We start from the raw sequence: 15,772 nt of genomic DNA on the forward strand, positions 1-15,772 counted from the left end.
TTTCTCTGTGTAGCCCTGGCTGTCCTGGAACTCACTCTGTAGACCAGGCTGGCCTCACTCAGAAATCCACCTGCTTCTGCCTCCCAAGTGCTGGGATTAAAAGCATGTATCACCACCACTGGTTGGCTGGTGTCTGCTGGCACTATTTTCCAGAGACTTGTATGCTAAGTGTCACTGACAGTGTGTGCTTAGTTCTGGACCCTAACCTATGCACTCTCTGGAGAGATGGCCAAGCTGGACCTGCAGGTGTGGATGTACATTAAATGGGTTGAGTCACCTCCAGCTTGAAGCCTAAGAATCAAGGGTGAATTCGAAGTGGAGCTTCCAGTGACAATGACAATAGTCCTGTTCTTGAGCCATTAGCTCTTGCATTCAAGAGCCACACATACCTGACACACAACTCCACAAGTACATTTTCCTGAACACTGTTAGTCTGATGAGCACCACAAACAACTACTCACTCTGCTGTCTCTCTCAGCTCTCACGGTGTGTTTAGATTTCATATTTGTTTGAGCTGATGCAAAGCACCGGCTCCCTTTAAAAACATGAAACTAATGACAAATGAAGCCCCAGCCTGTTTGGGGGCTGTATCACGCCTGGTGATGTGCAGCGGGGGAGCAGCAGCAGTTTATGATGTGAAACGGGGTGTTTTCCAGGGAGCTGTCTGGCCTGGCGATTGTCACAGCATGGATGGCCCTGTGTTACAGATCATCCAAGTAAGTTCAACTCATCAGTAAAAAACAAGGGATCAAGGGCTAGAGAGATGGCTCAGAGGTTAGGAGCACTGGCTGGTTTTCCAGAGGACCCAAGTTCAATTCCCAGCATCCAGAGTGGCTCACATCCATTTGTTAGCTCCAGGCCTAGGGGATCTGATGTCCTCTTCTGGCCTCCACAGGTGCCAGGCACACAAGTGACACACAGACAAATATGTAGGGAAAACACTTACACACATAAAATAAAGTTTTTGACTCAAATGTATTTGAAAGTAAATGTCCTAATTTCCAAATGTATGTCATTGTTAATGGTTTCCATGTTGATCACACTATGTTCAAAGAATATACTTTGTAGAACATAAGTTTTTAGAAAAATATGGGGGAGTATTTTATGATTGAAACTTTAGAGCACCAGGTACACATGTGATGCTATTACATACATATAAGCTAATACTCATACACATAAAAGTAAATATTAGAACAACTGTAGACTGATAATACAGTCAATGTCAACCTCTGACCTACACACACACACACAGAGAGAGAGAGAGAGAGAAAGAGAGAGAGAGAGACAGACAGAGAGACAGAGAGACAGAGAGAAGACATATAGACGCACAGAGATACGCACGCGTGCGTGCACACACACACACACACACACACACACACATACCTGATAGAATTCACTTTCTTTTCATATACAAACTATCTCAAAAACACTATAGATTCTGCTATAAAATACTCCCTACATATTTCAAAGAACTTATATCCTACAAAGAATATTCTCTGAATATGGTATAGTTAAAACATACAAACCATTAACAACAATATGATTTGGGCAGTTGCTGAACAGTTGGAAATTAGGACATTGCTTTCAAGTACATTTGGGCTAAAAAATAAAACACTACAGAGATCAGAACTATCTGGAACTGAATCAGGATAACACTAACATTTGTGAATGTAGCTTAAAAACCACGCTTAGACACAGATTCTGAGCTTTAGTATATATTTGATGGAAGGGGTGAGAAGGCTGGGACAAATGACCTAGGCTTCAAGCTTAGGAGAACATAAAAAAAATGAGAAAATAAACATTAAAACAAAAAACAATTAAATGAAAATTTGACATGCAAAAATAAGAGAACCAATAAGGTCAAATATGGATTCTCTAAAATTATCACATTAATAAACCTAGTAAAACCTAAAATAAAAAAATACATGTCTAAAAACAAGATCCATGGAGGCACAAATAAAAGAAACCTTAGGGGTAAACAAGAATACACAGCCCAGCTAATGAATCAAGTCCTAAGACACAACTTTGTTCAATATACTTTAAATCCTAGATTAAATCAACAAGTTCATCGATGACTTGAAGAGTTTATCATCAATGCATTGATGCAATAGGTCGTTTTCAGGAATTCCTATTTTGGACTTGTTGATTCTTAAAGTTTATTCATTGTTGTGATGCTGGAGACAGAATGTAGGCCTTGTAGGTGGTAAGGCGTTTGTTCAACCAGTGAGATACATCCCCAGATCTCTTTATATTTCATCTGAGACAGGTCTTGGTTGCCCTGTCTGGCCTTGAATTCACTCTCTATCAGGCAGGTCTTGCATTTTCAATCCTCCTGCCTCTAGAGAAAGTAGTAGAGTCCTCAAGATCCTGGAAAAAGTTGGGCATGGTGCTACATCCTCTTATCCCAGCACTCAGAGGGGTGAGACAGGAGGATTGCTACTAGTTAAAGGCCAGCCTGAGTTACATAACAAATATGAGGCCTTCAAGAATCACACAGCAAGATGCTGTCTCGGAGAGAAATACTTCTTACAAGGGTACCACAGGGGGCAAAAACTGATTAGGGAAAGATCAAGTTTAGCACAGTCTAATTAATCAGTATTCCTCAAAAGTGGAAAAGAGTGGGAAAAGGCATTTGCAACATATATCAAGTATATACATATATAAAAGTATATACAGATTTTTATACAAATCAATAATTTCAATAAACTATTAAGATGTAATGTTCTACCAATTCAAATGTTCTGCGTATTTCCAAAGCAATTTATTTTCTTAGACTTCAGTTTATAATGCTTTTTATTTTTACAGGAATCCAGGTGGTGGAAGAATGCACTTGGCTATTGCTGTTGTGATCACGGTATTCCCACTCCTGTCGTGGGTCTACGTGTACATAAACAAGGAGATGCGGTCCTCCTGGCCCACTCATTGCAAGACAGTTATTTAAATGAGCCCAATAATGTTTAAATCAGTAGTTTCAACATGTTATACACCTTGGGGTAACAGGACAGATTCCCAGAGATGATTTTAAAGTCTTGAGACTGTAACGAGGCCACCCACATGTGATGGAAGATTGACTAGGAGAGATAAGAACTGGGGGCTGAGTCTCCAGAGGTCTCTTCTGTGACAGCACTGGACCAGGCAATGAGCAGAAACTTGAGTTTGAATCCAGCTTTAGCACTATGTGATGGGGCAAACCCACAAATCGCCTGGTAGATATTTCCTCACATATAAAGTAGGATGTCAGATCTCTTCAGTTACCACAATCAAACTAATGTGAAGGCACTCTGAGAAGATGAAGCTCACTTGAGAGTTCCAAAGGGAGTAGAGTGAGAGGGGGCTGAGGCTGGGTAGCATGCTGACATGGAGGGAGGTTCAAGAAGACTGCAAACCCAAACTAATCTCAATGTATACTTAACTGGTTCAGCTGTACTGAACCCAGAAAAATTCCAAGACAGGTGAAGCAAATGAAAGTAGGAAGACAAGTAGAAATTAAATATAGAAAAGATAAATTTGAAGTTAAGCAAGAATAGGGAATATTAACCATAACTTATTCTCAGTGAAAACTAAGATGAAAATCTATACATCCTTTCAGTGAATGTTGAAGTGACCACAGGGGAGGAGAGCTCTGTAGGGCGACACAGTCCAACAGGGCAGACACAGGTTGTTATTGAGCATTCGACTTGTGGGCAAGGTGACCAAAGTAAATTTTTAACATTTCTACTTTTTGAAGCAGGGAGTCAAGTGCCAGGAAAAGTTAAGTGTGCATAGAATGGTGTGTGTGTGTGTGTGTGTGTGTGTGTGTGTGTGTGTATGAATCTTCTTCAATTGCAAATTTTGGTATAGACTATTGGGGTTGGTCTGGTGCTACTATGTATTCAAATGCTAAATACTGGCCCCAGCGATGAAATCTGATTGCCTCATTTCATGTACAGTAAATGATGTTATGTAAACTTTACTTGCCAATCTTTTGTGACTGGTTAAATAAAAGTGGTTGACAGACAATTACTGGGGAGAATAGAGGTAAGCAGGGCTTGTCATAAGGCTGGGAGTTGAGAGAGCAGGAGAGCAAGAGCGAGAGGGGGGAGGAGAGAGAAGGAAGAGGAGGAGGAAGAAGAAGAGGAGAGAGCAGGTCACTTTGATGGGATGGACCAGGAGCATAGGTTGATTATTGGCAAGTAACTTGGAGAGTGCTGCTGGTAAATAGCCAGTCTAGCATTGAAAAGTAGTTTAGGGGCAGTCCACCCAGTAATTGTGCTAAAGCTGATTAAATAAATTGTTTGGACTCTGTCTTAATTATTAGTGGGCTGATGGGGTCACAACGATTATTAAATACCTTATAGGAACAATCAACAGGTGAAATATTTGCAACAGTTTAGCATTCAGATAGATATGCTCCAGTGCAAAACACAATAGACCTTATAGACACAAACACAGAACTAAGTGCATGCTAAAAAAAAAAAAAAAAAAAAAAAATTGAGATAAATTGGGGTAGATACAATATACTGAATTTATTTTTGAAGGTGTGATTGCTTGAGTATTAATTATTTAAGTAGCTCACATTATGTGTCAGATATCGGCATGGGGAGCTTATCTAGGCTGGAATCAAACTCTAACCAGATGAGTGGTGGTTTACATGAGAATGCCCCCACAGGCCATGTCTGAATACTTGGTAACCACTTGGCAGTGATGCTTGGGTAGGTTAGAATGTGTGGCTTTGCTGGAGGAAGTAGTTGCTGGGGATGAGGTTTGAGGTTTCAAAAGATTCAGGCCATTTCCAGTGTCTCTCTCTCTCTGCCTCCCACTTCGGATCACAGTGCAAGCGCTCGGCTGTTCGTGCCACCATGCCTTTATTGCAGGTTCTCCACCTGTGGGTCACAACCCTTTGGGAGTCAAACAACCCTTTCACAGGGGTCACTTAGGGCCATTGCACATCAGATATTTACATTAAGATTTATAACAGTAGCAAAATTACAGTTATCAAGTAGCAACAGAAATAATTTTATAGTGGGGTGTCACCACAACATGAGGGACTCTGTTATAGGGTAGAGGCATTAGGAAAGTTGAGAACCACTGCTCCAGAACCATGAATCTCAAGCTAAATACTTTCTTTTCTAAGTTGCCTAGGCCATGGTGTTTTGTTACAGCAATAGAGAACTAAGGCAAGATTCATTTCAGATTTAAGAAATGCTTTTGAATAGAATTCATCCTCACCAGGCCAAGAGTGAAAATGAATAAGATACTGTTGTTGTATATAAGACAACAGTACTCTGTAAATACTAAAGGGATACTTATTTTTGAAAACAGTGGCTACTGAAGTCAGATTATCAAAGACAAAATGAAACTGATATTAAAGCGATTACAGTGCAGTTTGAGTCAATAAAATACACACCAAGGATCTGAGTTTTTCCAGTGTCTCTTTAGCCTACATGGTCTTTACAGCTTTGGTATTGTCTTAGAAGTAAGTCATAATGAACCCAATCCATTTGCAAATTTGACGTGGGACCTACTGATCCTCTGAATCATGCTTGATTTATGTGTAAATGAATCATGTTCAGAACATAGATTCAGTATTTTAATTCCCTGTATCAAAACTAGTATGGCTGTAAATATTCCTAGTGCCCTTTGCACCCTCACAGAAGCATGGAAGACACACTTTCAGTGTGTGCTTGCCTTGGATCCTTACCAATGGAATAATTTTGATTTTTCTGAAGGTAGGGTCTACATAATTCAGGCTAGCCAACATGCCAGGCTAAACTTTATTTTCCTTCAGTGTTTCTGGTTTTGTTTCAGTACAAATGAGATGTGCACGTATACTGTCAGTTCATGTTCTTTGCTGTCAGCCTGGGGTTGGGCTTGATGACCTTACTGGCCAGCTATGCTGCTCTTTCCATGACGGTCTCGAGGTTCTTGAAGGCAAGACTGAATGATCTGAGCACCTGATATGACTTCTCAGCTGTTACACAGAATGGGAATGTCACCTATATCTAAGTATATGTGCTCTGAGACAAATGACCAGAGTCCACTTATACAGCAGGGTAAGCAGGTCAAACCTGCCTTGGCTTTTAGCTTTCATGTGCTAAGCTGTAGAGTAGCACAAGAGTAATTCTTGTACAAAAGAAAAGAAAAAGAGAAAGGAAGGAAGGAAGGAAGGGAAAGCAGGAAAAAAAAGAAGGAAAGAAGGAAGGAAGGAAGGAAAAGAAAAGAAATACAAATTAGGCCAAATACAGTCCCTTTTCAGGACCATATGCCCACATGAGTCTCCTTCCTGATTTACTTTAATACTTTTAGTACTAGCTCTCAGTAACTGGATATAGTATCCAAAAAAAACATTTCTGAGTTTTATCTTCACTCACACATACTCAAGGTGCAAATACATTTTATACACAGAATACTTAACAGTGCGACAGAGAATTTAACTTACAGGATGTAGTAAAATGTAAAACAGTATCATTCACTTTCTACAAAGCAGACAAGATAAGGAGACTAAAATCACAAAGCTTGTTCCCTTTTGTAATTCATAATTCTGTCTGGGACCCTGCCTCTCCCCTTCAGCAGCATTTTGTCAGGGTAGACGTGGACTGTGCCAAAGGCCTGGCTGTCTGGAGCTGTCTCAATAACTCCTTCAAGGTTGACGTGGTGCACACCAAAAGGATCTTCAGAGTAGCCACCGTCATGTGTGTGACCAGCAAGGAAACACACCACACACTTGTGAGACCATATGATTGACAGGGCATCCATGTAGTTCCAAGCCAGGCACACGCTGTCAGAGGCCTCTGGGTAAATGGGAAGATGGCCTGTTAAGGAAAAATTAGGAGCCAATGAAATCTTTCCATCAAGAAAAAAGACCAAAAACTAGTACTCAGGAAAACCAAATCTAAGCACATAAAGACCGAGGTAACAATGTGCTCTGTAATCTCAGCACTTGGGAGGCAGCAGGAGGAGCATCATGAGCCTGCCTGAGCAATGGAGCAGGCAATCTACAGCCACATCTTTGATACACAGGACAGATGGGTAGATGGTTCAAAAATACGGTGGAGGATGTATCTGCATAGGAAAATGATCTCCTTTAATCCCAGCACTTGGGAGGCAGAGGCAGGTGGATTTCTGAGTTCAAGGCCAGCCTGGTCTACAGAGTGAGTTCCAGGACAGCCAGGGCTACACAGAGAAACCCTGTCTCAAAAAACAAACAAAAACAAAAAACAAAAAAACAAAAAACTAAAACAAAAAACAAAACAAAAAACAAAACAAAAAAGAACAGCTTAGGAGCTGTCCAGGGGTTGTGATATATAAAAATGTCAAGGTACAAACACAGTTCAGGAAACTTTAAAGAACCTCTGGAGATGAAAGCTGCCAGATCCAACTTGCAGCTGAGAAAACTGATTAAAGCAGGGAAAGCTGACCTTGGCCCTAGGAGATATCTGGGCACAGAAGTAGGACTCTGAACTGCAGTGCCAACATATTTGTCAGCCTAAGACCATGCATTGGGCCAGAGCTTGCCTATCTTGCTCCATCCATTCACTCTGCTCTGCTCTGCTCTACTACTGTTCGTTTGCATCCTTACCTTTAACAGGTTCCACTTCATACTCACTCTTTTATAAGCAAATAAGAAAGGGACTGCATAAAAGGCCCTAAAGCAGGACGTGTGCCCAAGCACTTGTGCACATCCTTCCCTCCTTCCCCTTCTCTGACACAAGCTGTTATAAGCTAAGAGAAGCTAAATGGCAGTCAGATGGCTACAGACACACCCCTGTGCAATAGAAGGATTTTCATTAGTGATTTCATGTGTGTGACAAAAGTGCAGATCATAGGCTTTGTTTGTCAATGCTCACAATGTTCCTAAAACCAAGAGGCAGATGGCATCCCAACGTCACGTGGGAGCAAGCACACCTCCCAAACTGCCCTCGCTGTCTCTAATGGCAATGTGACTCAAAACTAACTCGTAAATGACAACTAGTCCCTGTGGACCTGTGGGACTGGCAGAGAACTGCCTGTCACATCTCATACCAGCTCTGCTTCAGCTGGGCAGCAGTGACCCAACCGTGGCAATTTCACTGCCAGCCAGGCCCACTAAGGCTAAGACTTAGGTGGAGCTATAATTTGTACAGAATTTGATTCCAGTTGGGAAAAGTCCACTTTGAACCCTACAAGGGAAACTCAGAGACACACAGATGGCAAGATGGTTTTGTTCTTTTATAATTTTTTCCTGACTCATTTTTAAATGTTAAGATTTAGGTTTCAATGAAAACTAGTAAGTGGGGCTGGAGAGATGGCTCAGCACTTAGGAGCAGTGCCTGCTAGGACCTGGATTCAATTCCCAGCACCTAGATGTAATTTCACAATTGTCTGAAATTACAGAAGAGGAGATCTGATACCCTCTTCTGGCCTCCTTGGGGTACTGCAAGCACACAGCACACAAAGATATATTCAGGCAAACATTCATACGTTGATATAATTGTTTTACAATCTCAAAAAAATGTAAGTATCTGTTTTACAGAAAGAGGGTATCAAAACACAAATATTACTATTCTTTCATGGATTAACTTCTTAATTTCTAAAATGCCTGTATAACCAAAGGAGCAATTTACATACTTACTCACAATCACCACCTTTTCCTGGTTTGTGTCAGAGAATGTAAGAACTTCGTTCAACCAGTTCAGCTGTTCTTGGCTGAATCCTCCATTAAACTGGACATACTGGGGCTCAGAAAGTCCTGAATGAATTCAGCAAGTTAGACCTGTTGCATGTCATTCTCTCCCTCATTTGGGAGTTTAGCTAATGCAAGGATACACTTTCTTTAGGGATCAGCATCTTAGGAATGTAGAACAATATACAAATACAGCGATGTAAATTCTAGTCTCAGCTTCCTGTGTATTTTACTGGATTTCCACTATGTCAAAACACAATCTCCTTTCTGTCCTCCAAGCCCTACTATTCTTCTACTATATTCTTGGCCCATTACGTTCACCCCAGTCGATCCTGCGCTTTGACACTTGGAGTCTTTGCATGTTTTCTGTGCCTGCCAGCTCCCTGCCAAACTCTCTAAGTGTAGCTCCTGTCATCTGGACAACAGCTTGGACTGTGTCCTTGGAGCGCTTCTGTCTGCTCACCTAATCTAAACAGCACCCCTAGCTCTTTGCACACTCCATTTTCTCAGTGCAGCTATCGCCGAGGACAGAATCTAGCTTTCGTTTCATTTACTGCTATGGTGTGGATATGAAAAGTTGCTATGGCTCATGTGTTGAAGACCTGGTCACCAACTGTGGAATTACTGGGAGGTGGCAGCATCTTTTAGAGCTGAGAACTAGTAAGGGAAGCCAAGTCACAGAAGGATGCCCTCGATGGGGAGACCACAAGCTCAGCCCTTCTTCTCCTGCTTTGCTTTCAGGCTCTAATGTGTGGGCAGGTTGCTCTAATGTGTATTCCCTGTCACCACATGCTCCTTTACCACAGGCCAAGGGACTAAGAACTGAAAACCTCCCAACTGTAAGCCGAGACAGACCTTTCCTCCATGTAAGCTGATTATTTTAGGTGGTGACCAGTGATGGAAAGCTAACAAGTATATTTGTTCTTATCTGCCCTACCCACCTACTACTGTTCTCTCCATTAAAGAAAAAAGGATTACTAAGAGCTCATTCCAGAATGAACACTCAATATCTGCTAAATGTCTGAAGTTTGAATTACTTGTACCCAATTTATGTGTCTTCAAGGTGTAAGAATCCTGACCCTGAACAACGACAATAAACTTTTACCTTAATCATCCATCTTCCTGCTGAATAAAAGGTAGCTGAAGAACTTAAAGACAAAGAATTAGATTCTCAGCTCAAAGCAATAATTCACCTTGGGGACTATTCAACTCCACATTTGGGTTGTGCTCCCTCAGCATCTTCATACACTGCTCATATTTAGGAGATGACTGGTCTATGCCCAAGATACTCAGGTCATAAGAATCAAGTAAAATGAACCGGAATTTAGGGAATGGTACAAAGTGGTAAGCATAATAGTTCTCTGATGGCATGGTCTCAGGATGCTGTACAATCTGGTCTTCTAGAGACTTGCTGTTAAGTTTAGAGTTTGCTAAGTAGTCTCTGCTGAAGTTATAGAATTCATGGTTTCCCCATGTGTGGTGGACTGGAACTTTAAGCATTTGGAATGTGTTCATGACAAGTTCTAGAGATTTTTCTGATACTTTATACTGTGCATTGTAGCCATCAATGATGTCTCCGAGCTGCAGGACACAACAGGGCATGCTGCTTTCTTTATTCCAGTCTTCAATGGCACCCTGTAAGTGAATAAGACTGTGCCGGTAGTACCTCCGCCTGCTTCTTTGATAATTGTATCCATCTTCTAAATCAGCGTACTGAATATCTGCTATAACTCCAAAGGAAAACAGTGGCTCTGAAGCATCAGCTGGAGAACTGGGGTCCAGCTTATCAGCCATAACCTCCAAGCAGGCGTCTAAATAAGCTAAGGAGAGGGAAAAGATACCCATGTTAAAATACTGCAGCCTTCCAGTGGATAGAAGAAAATGACAAAACAGGTTAACCCACTAGACAGCAAGGCAGATGGACAAGTGTGAAGGCTCTAGAGGTTAATGTCTTAGCTCTGAAATGTTTCAGTTCTCATCCGTAATGATGATAAATAACCTCTTTCACTCAGAAGACTAACCATTTACAAAAGAGCACTACCATTGAACATCAGTAATTCCGACTACAATAGCCAAATTTAAATCTGGAAACATGTCTTACTTTCCACCCATTTTAAATGAGTGATATATATCCTCTCCCAAGTCAAAACTGTTGGGGATTTGTCTGTTGCTATGTATACATATGCTAAGTTCTGAACCCCAAGTGCTGGCTGCCGTCCAGACAAGTGCATCCTCACATACACCACCAGCCTTTGCTGTGTAAATCTTGCTCCCCACTTTAAAGCTATTGGTTAATAAAAGGATAGAGCCTGTGACTGGGCAGTAGAGAGAGAATTGAGTGAGGGGTCTCAGGAGAGACCGTGAGGTTAAGAAGGAGAGAAATGATGGAGGAAGGTCGCTATGAGGCAGGATGGACCAAGACATGTGGCCAAAAGAAGCTTGTCCTGAGGAGACATGGAACAGAGCCAGCCCAGTGAGACTAGAACTGCAAATAACACAGGGCCTGTGGTTTGGATATAGGTTAGAATAGAATATGGGTCAGACCCTGCCCAGTCTAGGCTTAGAGCTCATAAATAAAATACAGGTTTTTCTGTCTTTTATATGGGCTAGTTTGAAACACATATTTCATTTACACAAAACTGCACCCCTCCCACGGCACCATCACACTCACTCGGCCACCCACTTCCCATAGCAGACCCCACTCTGGGATGCTCAGGCAGGCCGGGGCTTTTCTCTTTGTTGATGAGCAGCCTGCGGAAAGAAGTCTTTCCCTTCTTAGTATCTGAAGGAAGACAGTGATGATATGAAAAGAAGGTGGTTTAATGACAAATGTCCTCAGAAGTTGTGGAGTTTGGTGTCCTGCTTCCAGTCGGTGGCATTTATGAGCAGGTGCAGTCTTGTTGGATTAAGTAAACCACTGAGGGTGGACTTTTATAGTTTAAAGCCCCAAGCTACTTCCAGTCCACTCTTTGTTTCATACTGCTGTTGAACCTGTTCTCCCTCAGCTTCCTGTGGTGCTATCTTGCCTGCCTGATACAGCAGACTCAAAGAGCAGGGATGGGGTGCTATTGTTGGAGACAGGGTTTCTCTATGTAGCCCTGGCTATCCCAGTAGTATCCCTCTGTAGATCAGGTTAGCCTAGAACTCACAGAGATGCACCTGCCTCTGCTTCCCAAAGGTATGTGCTACCTCACCTGGATATAAAAGATTCTCATCCATTTGAACTATAAGGCAAAATAAACTTCACCTTAAGTTATTTTGGGGTCATTTTTTAAAAAGTCACAATGGAAAACTAATATAAAGAAGAATAATTTTAAATTTAAAAAAGTCCAGTGTAGAGGCTGGAGAGATGCCTAGCAGTTGAAAGAGCTTCCTCCAGGGTGCCTGAATTCCCAGCACCCATGTCAGAAAGCTCACAACCACCTGGAATTCCATCTACAAACACAGGGACCTGACATCCTCTTTGGGCTTCCTAGGGCTCTCAAACAGATGGGTGTGTACTCACACAGAAATATATAAATGAAAACTACAAATGCTATGACATCATTGTACACACTGTCCTTTCTATGAGCAGCTGAATTCTAATTTAAACCAGTTCTCCTAATCTTAGAACTATTCCCCAGATTCTGAGCCAGAACAGAAAACAAAATCTTTTCATCCCACACATAATCTCCACTTAAACTCTAGAAAGTACCTCATTAGGTTATTTATAAACAGAATTTGTAATGCTAAAAGAACCAAGAATACTAAGGATTATGTCAAACATAAAAGGCCAACATGCTAAATTATCAACTATTCTTATTATGAAAAATAAAACTTTGTGGTTCTATCTGAATTGATCAAGAACCTAGATGTTTTCTAAAATCTTTCTGACTCCTGTTCACCAACCACCTGCTCTGTCTAGTCAAGTTCCTAGTTAAATCTCCAAAAACACATGGAATTGCAGTCTAAGCTTCTAAGCTACTCCTGACAGAGAGGCTCCAGCTCCATATTCAGCACAGGGGCCAGACTCCAGCTAGCCATGAGAATGGGGCTCTCCTCACTCTGACACTGTTATCACTGGATGGGTCAGCCTGCCATACCTGGTGACCTGAGTTCAATTTCTAAGACTGACATGGTAGAAACAGTGAACTCCAGCCCCAAAGCTGTCCTCTGACCTCCACATATCCACTGTGGCACACATATATCTTCTACACAATTATTTTCCTTACTGTTTTTAAACAGTGCTTAAATTTCTTCTCTTCTTCCACAGTTTCCACTTGAAAATCCTACCAGACATCGCGTCTAAATATTTGAGATGGGACAGTATTTTCCTAACCTTCCTGTGAGTAAAAGACACTCTTACTGGTAATGTGGAAAACTCAAGATAAAATTACAAGAAAAACAAACTTCATCAAAGTCAGCTGGAAATACCTGATCTAATTGGTTTCTGATATTTGAGATTCCAAGTCCAGCCGAATGGGATTAAAGCAAAGGCCAGACAGCAATGTTTGTAGTGAGCATCCTCCCCAAAGCTCAAGACGAAACTGTCCTGATAATACCCTCGGCTGTGACACATGAGCTTGTTTAGATATTAAACTCAGCCTTTAGGTGATCTCTTAGACAAAGTTTAGTCCCAGTGATCTTATCTTCTCTCCAGAAAGCAGTTGTTATTTTTGCTCTCTAAACAGTCATTTCCCATTGATTGTGTAACCACACTCCATTTTCCTTCAGGCCAATTTCCCTTCTGAGTTCATGGCTTGTGAACTCCCTTTTCTGGCTGACCACCTAGGGGTAGGTATACAGCCCAAGCTGGGTCAATAAACTTCAGCTTAACAACATCTGCCAGGAGTTTGCGCATGGCTGGGGAAGCTACTCCTGAACACTACAAGGGCAGTGACTACAGTAATACTGTCTTGTCCCAACTCCATTTTCTGTCTGTTTAGGCATTCCTCAGCCCAGTTCCCCTCAACAGGCACATTTACCTTGGCAACACAATTGGGACTTTCCATGACCCTGACCATGGTTCAAATGTACTAACCAAAATAATTAAAGTTTGTACAAACTAAAGATAAACTTAAATAACCAATAAAGCTATACATCAGAATAAATTGTCATGATGTGATGTGACTGGAACAACTATGTTTTGCTGAAACAGATGCTGCCAGATTGCCCTGACCCTTATCCAAGACTGATGGAACTGTAGTCTGGGTGATCTTTTACCTGAGCTTTTGTTTAAGAGTTTTCCTGAGGTACTAGCCTGCTCTTGGTCACAGCCAAAAGTTAAAAGGCCTGATATGCACAGTGGGTATAGTGGCTATTCCTGGTTGTCAACTTGACTCTATCTGGAATGAGCTGCAATCCAGAATTGGAAGGCTCATCAGTGGTCCTAATCTGGAGGCTGAGAGATACAAGTTTCTGGCCTGGATCTTGGCATGGAGATCTTGAAGCATAGTGGCTATGAGTCCCAGAAGATTAAGACAGGATCATCTCCAAGTTCAAGGTCATCTGGGATTAAAAGTGTGGTGGTGCACACCTTTCATCTGCACAACACCTTTTGCTGGAGACCTATATAAGGACATTAGAAGAAGGAAGGCTCTCTCTCTGCTTTGCCTCTTGCCTTGTGGGACTGAGCAACTGCTAGATCCTTAGACTTCCATTCACAGCTGCTGCTGACCATTGTTGGGAGTTGGACTACAGACTGTAAATCATCAACAAATTCCTATATTATATATATATATATATATATATATATAATATATATATATATATATAATATAGAGACTACCCATAAGTTCTGTGACTCTAGAGAACCCTGACTAATACAGTGGGCTATAACTTTTTCATCAATCCTTTCTATAACACAATCCAAGTTTCTGGGGGGAAATCAGCAGAGAAGAATCTAACATGGAAGGAAGCAAATGTGACTGATGAAAGAGTTCTGGAAACTGCTGAATGCCTGCACCCACTGGTCCATGCTACAGATGCCTTAGTAATTCACTGTAGCCCCGCTCTGGGAGTCTGCTCTATCAGGCAGGTACGGTGGCACAGCAGGAAGCTGAGGGAGAACATGTTCAACAGCAGTATGAAGCAGAGAATGAGCTGGAAGTAACATAGGGCTTTAAACAATGAAAGCCGTAACATGTAAAGTAGGCAGAGCAGGGATCTTACTTCCTGAATCCCTTGGCTATCTTCTACAGACCCACCTCCTTTCACCAACTACTCTGAGTTCTACAGCCATTGCTAAGAGCATCCTCTTTCCTCAGTTAACATGAACTGACTAGCAGAACAGCAGAGCCTCCGAAGAGAAATACAGGTGTCAATTCCCAACAAGTCTTGGGTTAACTCTGACTTTGAACGAAGACTGCCCAGCATGGGGAACTATAGATTCTCTCAGTGTAAGTCCTTGCATCCATGCTACTGTTGCCAGGACTCTATAGAAGCAGGCTTAAGGTCCCAACACCTAAGACAATCCCCTCACCCTTCATATAGATCCATTTCCTTCTACCAACTTCTGCCTCCTGGTTTTACCAGTAGATCTGAAACCAATAGAAAGCTCAGACTCCAGTGACAACAATGATGGCATTGCAAGAATCTTATGTCTTCAGAGATTTCCCCTTGTATAAGACACAGATCAATGCCCAGTTCATCTCTAGAGACATCATAGTATCACCCTACACCTGCTGATGTGACAGAATGGGAAGGAGATGGGGATAAGGGATAGATACAGTCCACACACCACTAATGAGATCAAGAATACTTTTACTAGGTAACAAGGAATGTGTGAAGGCCTAAGAATCTCTCTCTTACCTTTAAGAGGGTCTCTGCTCCACCTCAGTTTGGCATGCTATGGGAAAGTTAAGAGTCCAGAAGAATGGACCAGGGTACATTTAAGGACAGATGGTTAGGGTCACAATGGGTAAGGATGGGCAAGGAGAATTAAGTTTGCAGAGAAATTACTCCAGGCTAGTTCCAGGCTGAACCCTGGTGGACAGAGGCCAGAAACTCAAATCAATCTCCATCAGGGAAATGAAGAATTAGCAACCAATTGACAGGGACTTTTCCAAAATACCCATCTCTATCAAATCACACACACACACACACACACAGAGAGAGAGAGAGAGAGAGAGAGAGAGAGAGAGAGAGAGAGAG

The 15,772-nt window shown here is 41.8% G+C and overlaps 2 protein-coding genes across 2 annotated transcripts in view; one reads left to right on the plus strand and one right to left on the minus strand.

Annotated features, from left to right (window-relative positions):
* Tmem220 (transmembrane protein 220) overlaps positions 1–3,996 on the plus strand; it is a 10,278-nt gene extending 6,282 nt beyond the window's left edge. The window contains exons 5-6 of the mRNA XM_031353588.1: positions 657–716; positions 2,806–3,996. Of these exons, the coding sequence (XP_031209448.1) occupies positions 657–716; positions 2,806–2,941 (196 nt within the window). The 3' untranslated portion in view covers positions 2,942–3,996. The remainder of the gene's footprint in view (positions 1–656; positions 717–2,805) is intronic.
* Positions 3,997–6,254: 2,258 nt separating this feature from the next.
* Adprm (ADP-ribose/CDP-alcohol diphosphatase, manganese dependent) overlaps positions 6,255–15,772 on the minus strand; it is a 15,491-nt gene continuing 5,973 nt past the window's right edge. Inside the window, exons 3-5 of the mRNA XM_031352015.1 lie at positions 9,835–10,461; positions 8,591–8,707; positions 6,255–6,791 (exon numbers count right to left, since the gene is read on the minus strand). Of these exons, the coding sequence (XP_031207875.1) occupies positions 6,487–6,791; positions 8,591–8,707; positions 9,835–10,435 (1,023 nt within the window). The 5' untranslated portion in view covers positions 10,436–10,461 and the 3' untranslated portion in view covers positions 6,255–6,486. The remainder of the gene's footprint in view (positions 6,792–8,590; positions 8,708–9,834; positions 10,462–15,772) is intronic.

Source organism: Mastomys coucha, unplaced genomic scaffold (genome assembly GCF_008632895.1).
Source record: "Mastomys coucha isolate ucsf_1 unplaced genomic scaffold, UCSF_Mcou_1 pScaffold5, whole genome shotgun sequence".
Taxonomy (NCBI): domain Eukaryota; kingdom Metazoa; phylum Chordata; class Mammalia; order Rodentia; family Muridae; genus Mastomys; species Mastomys coucha.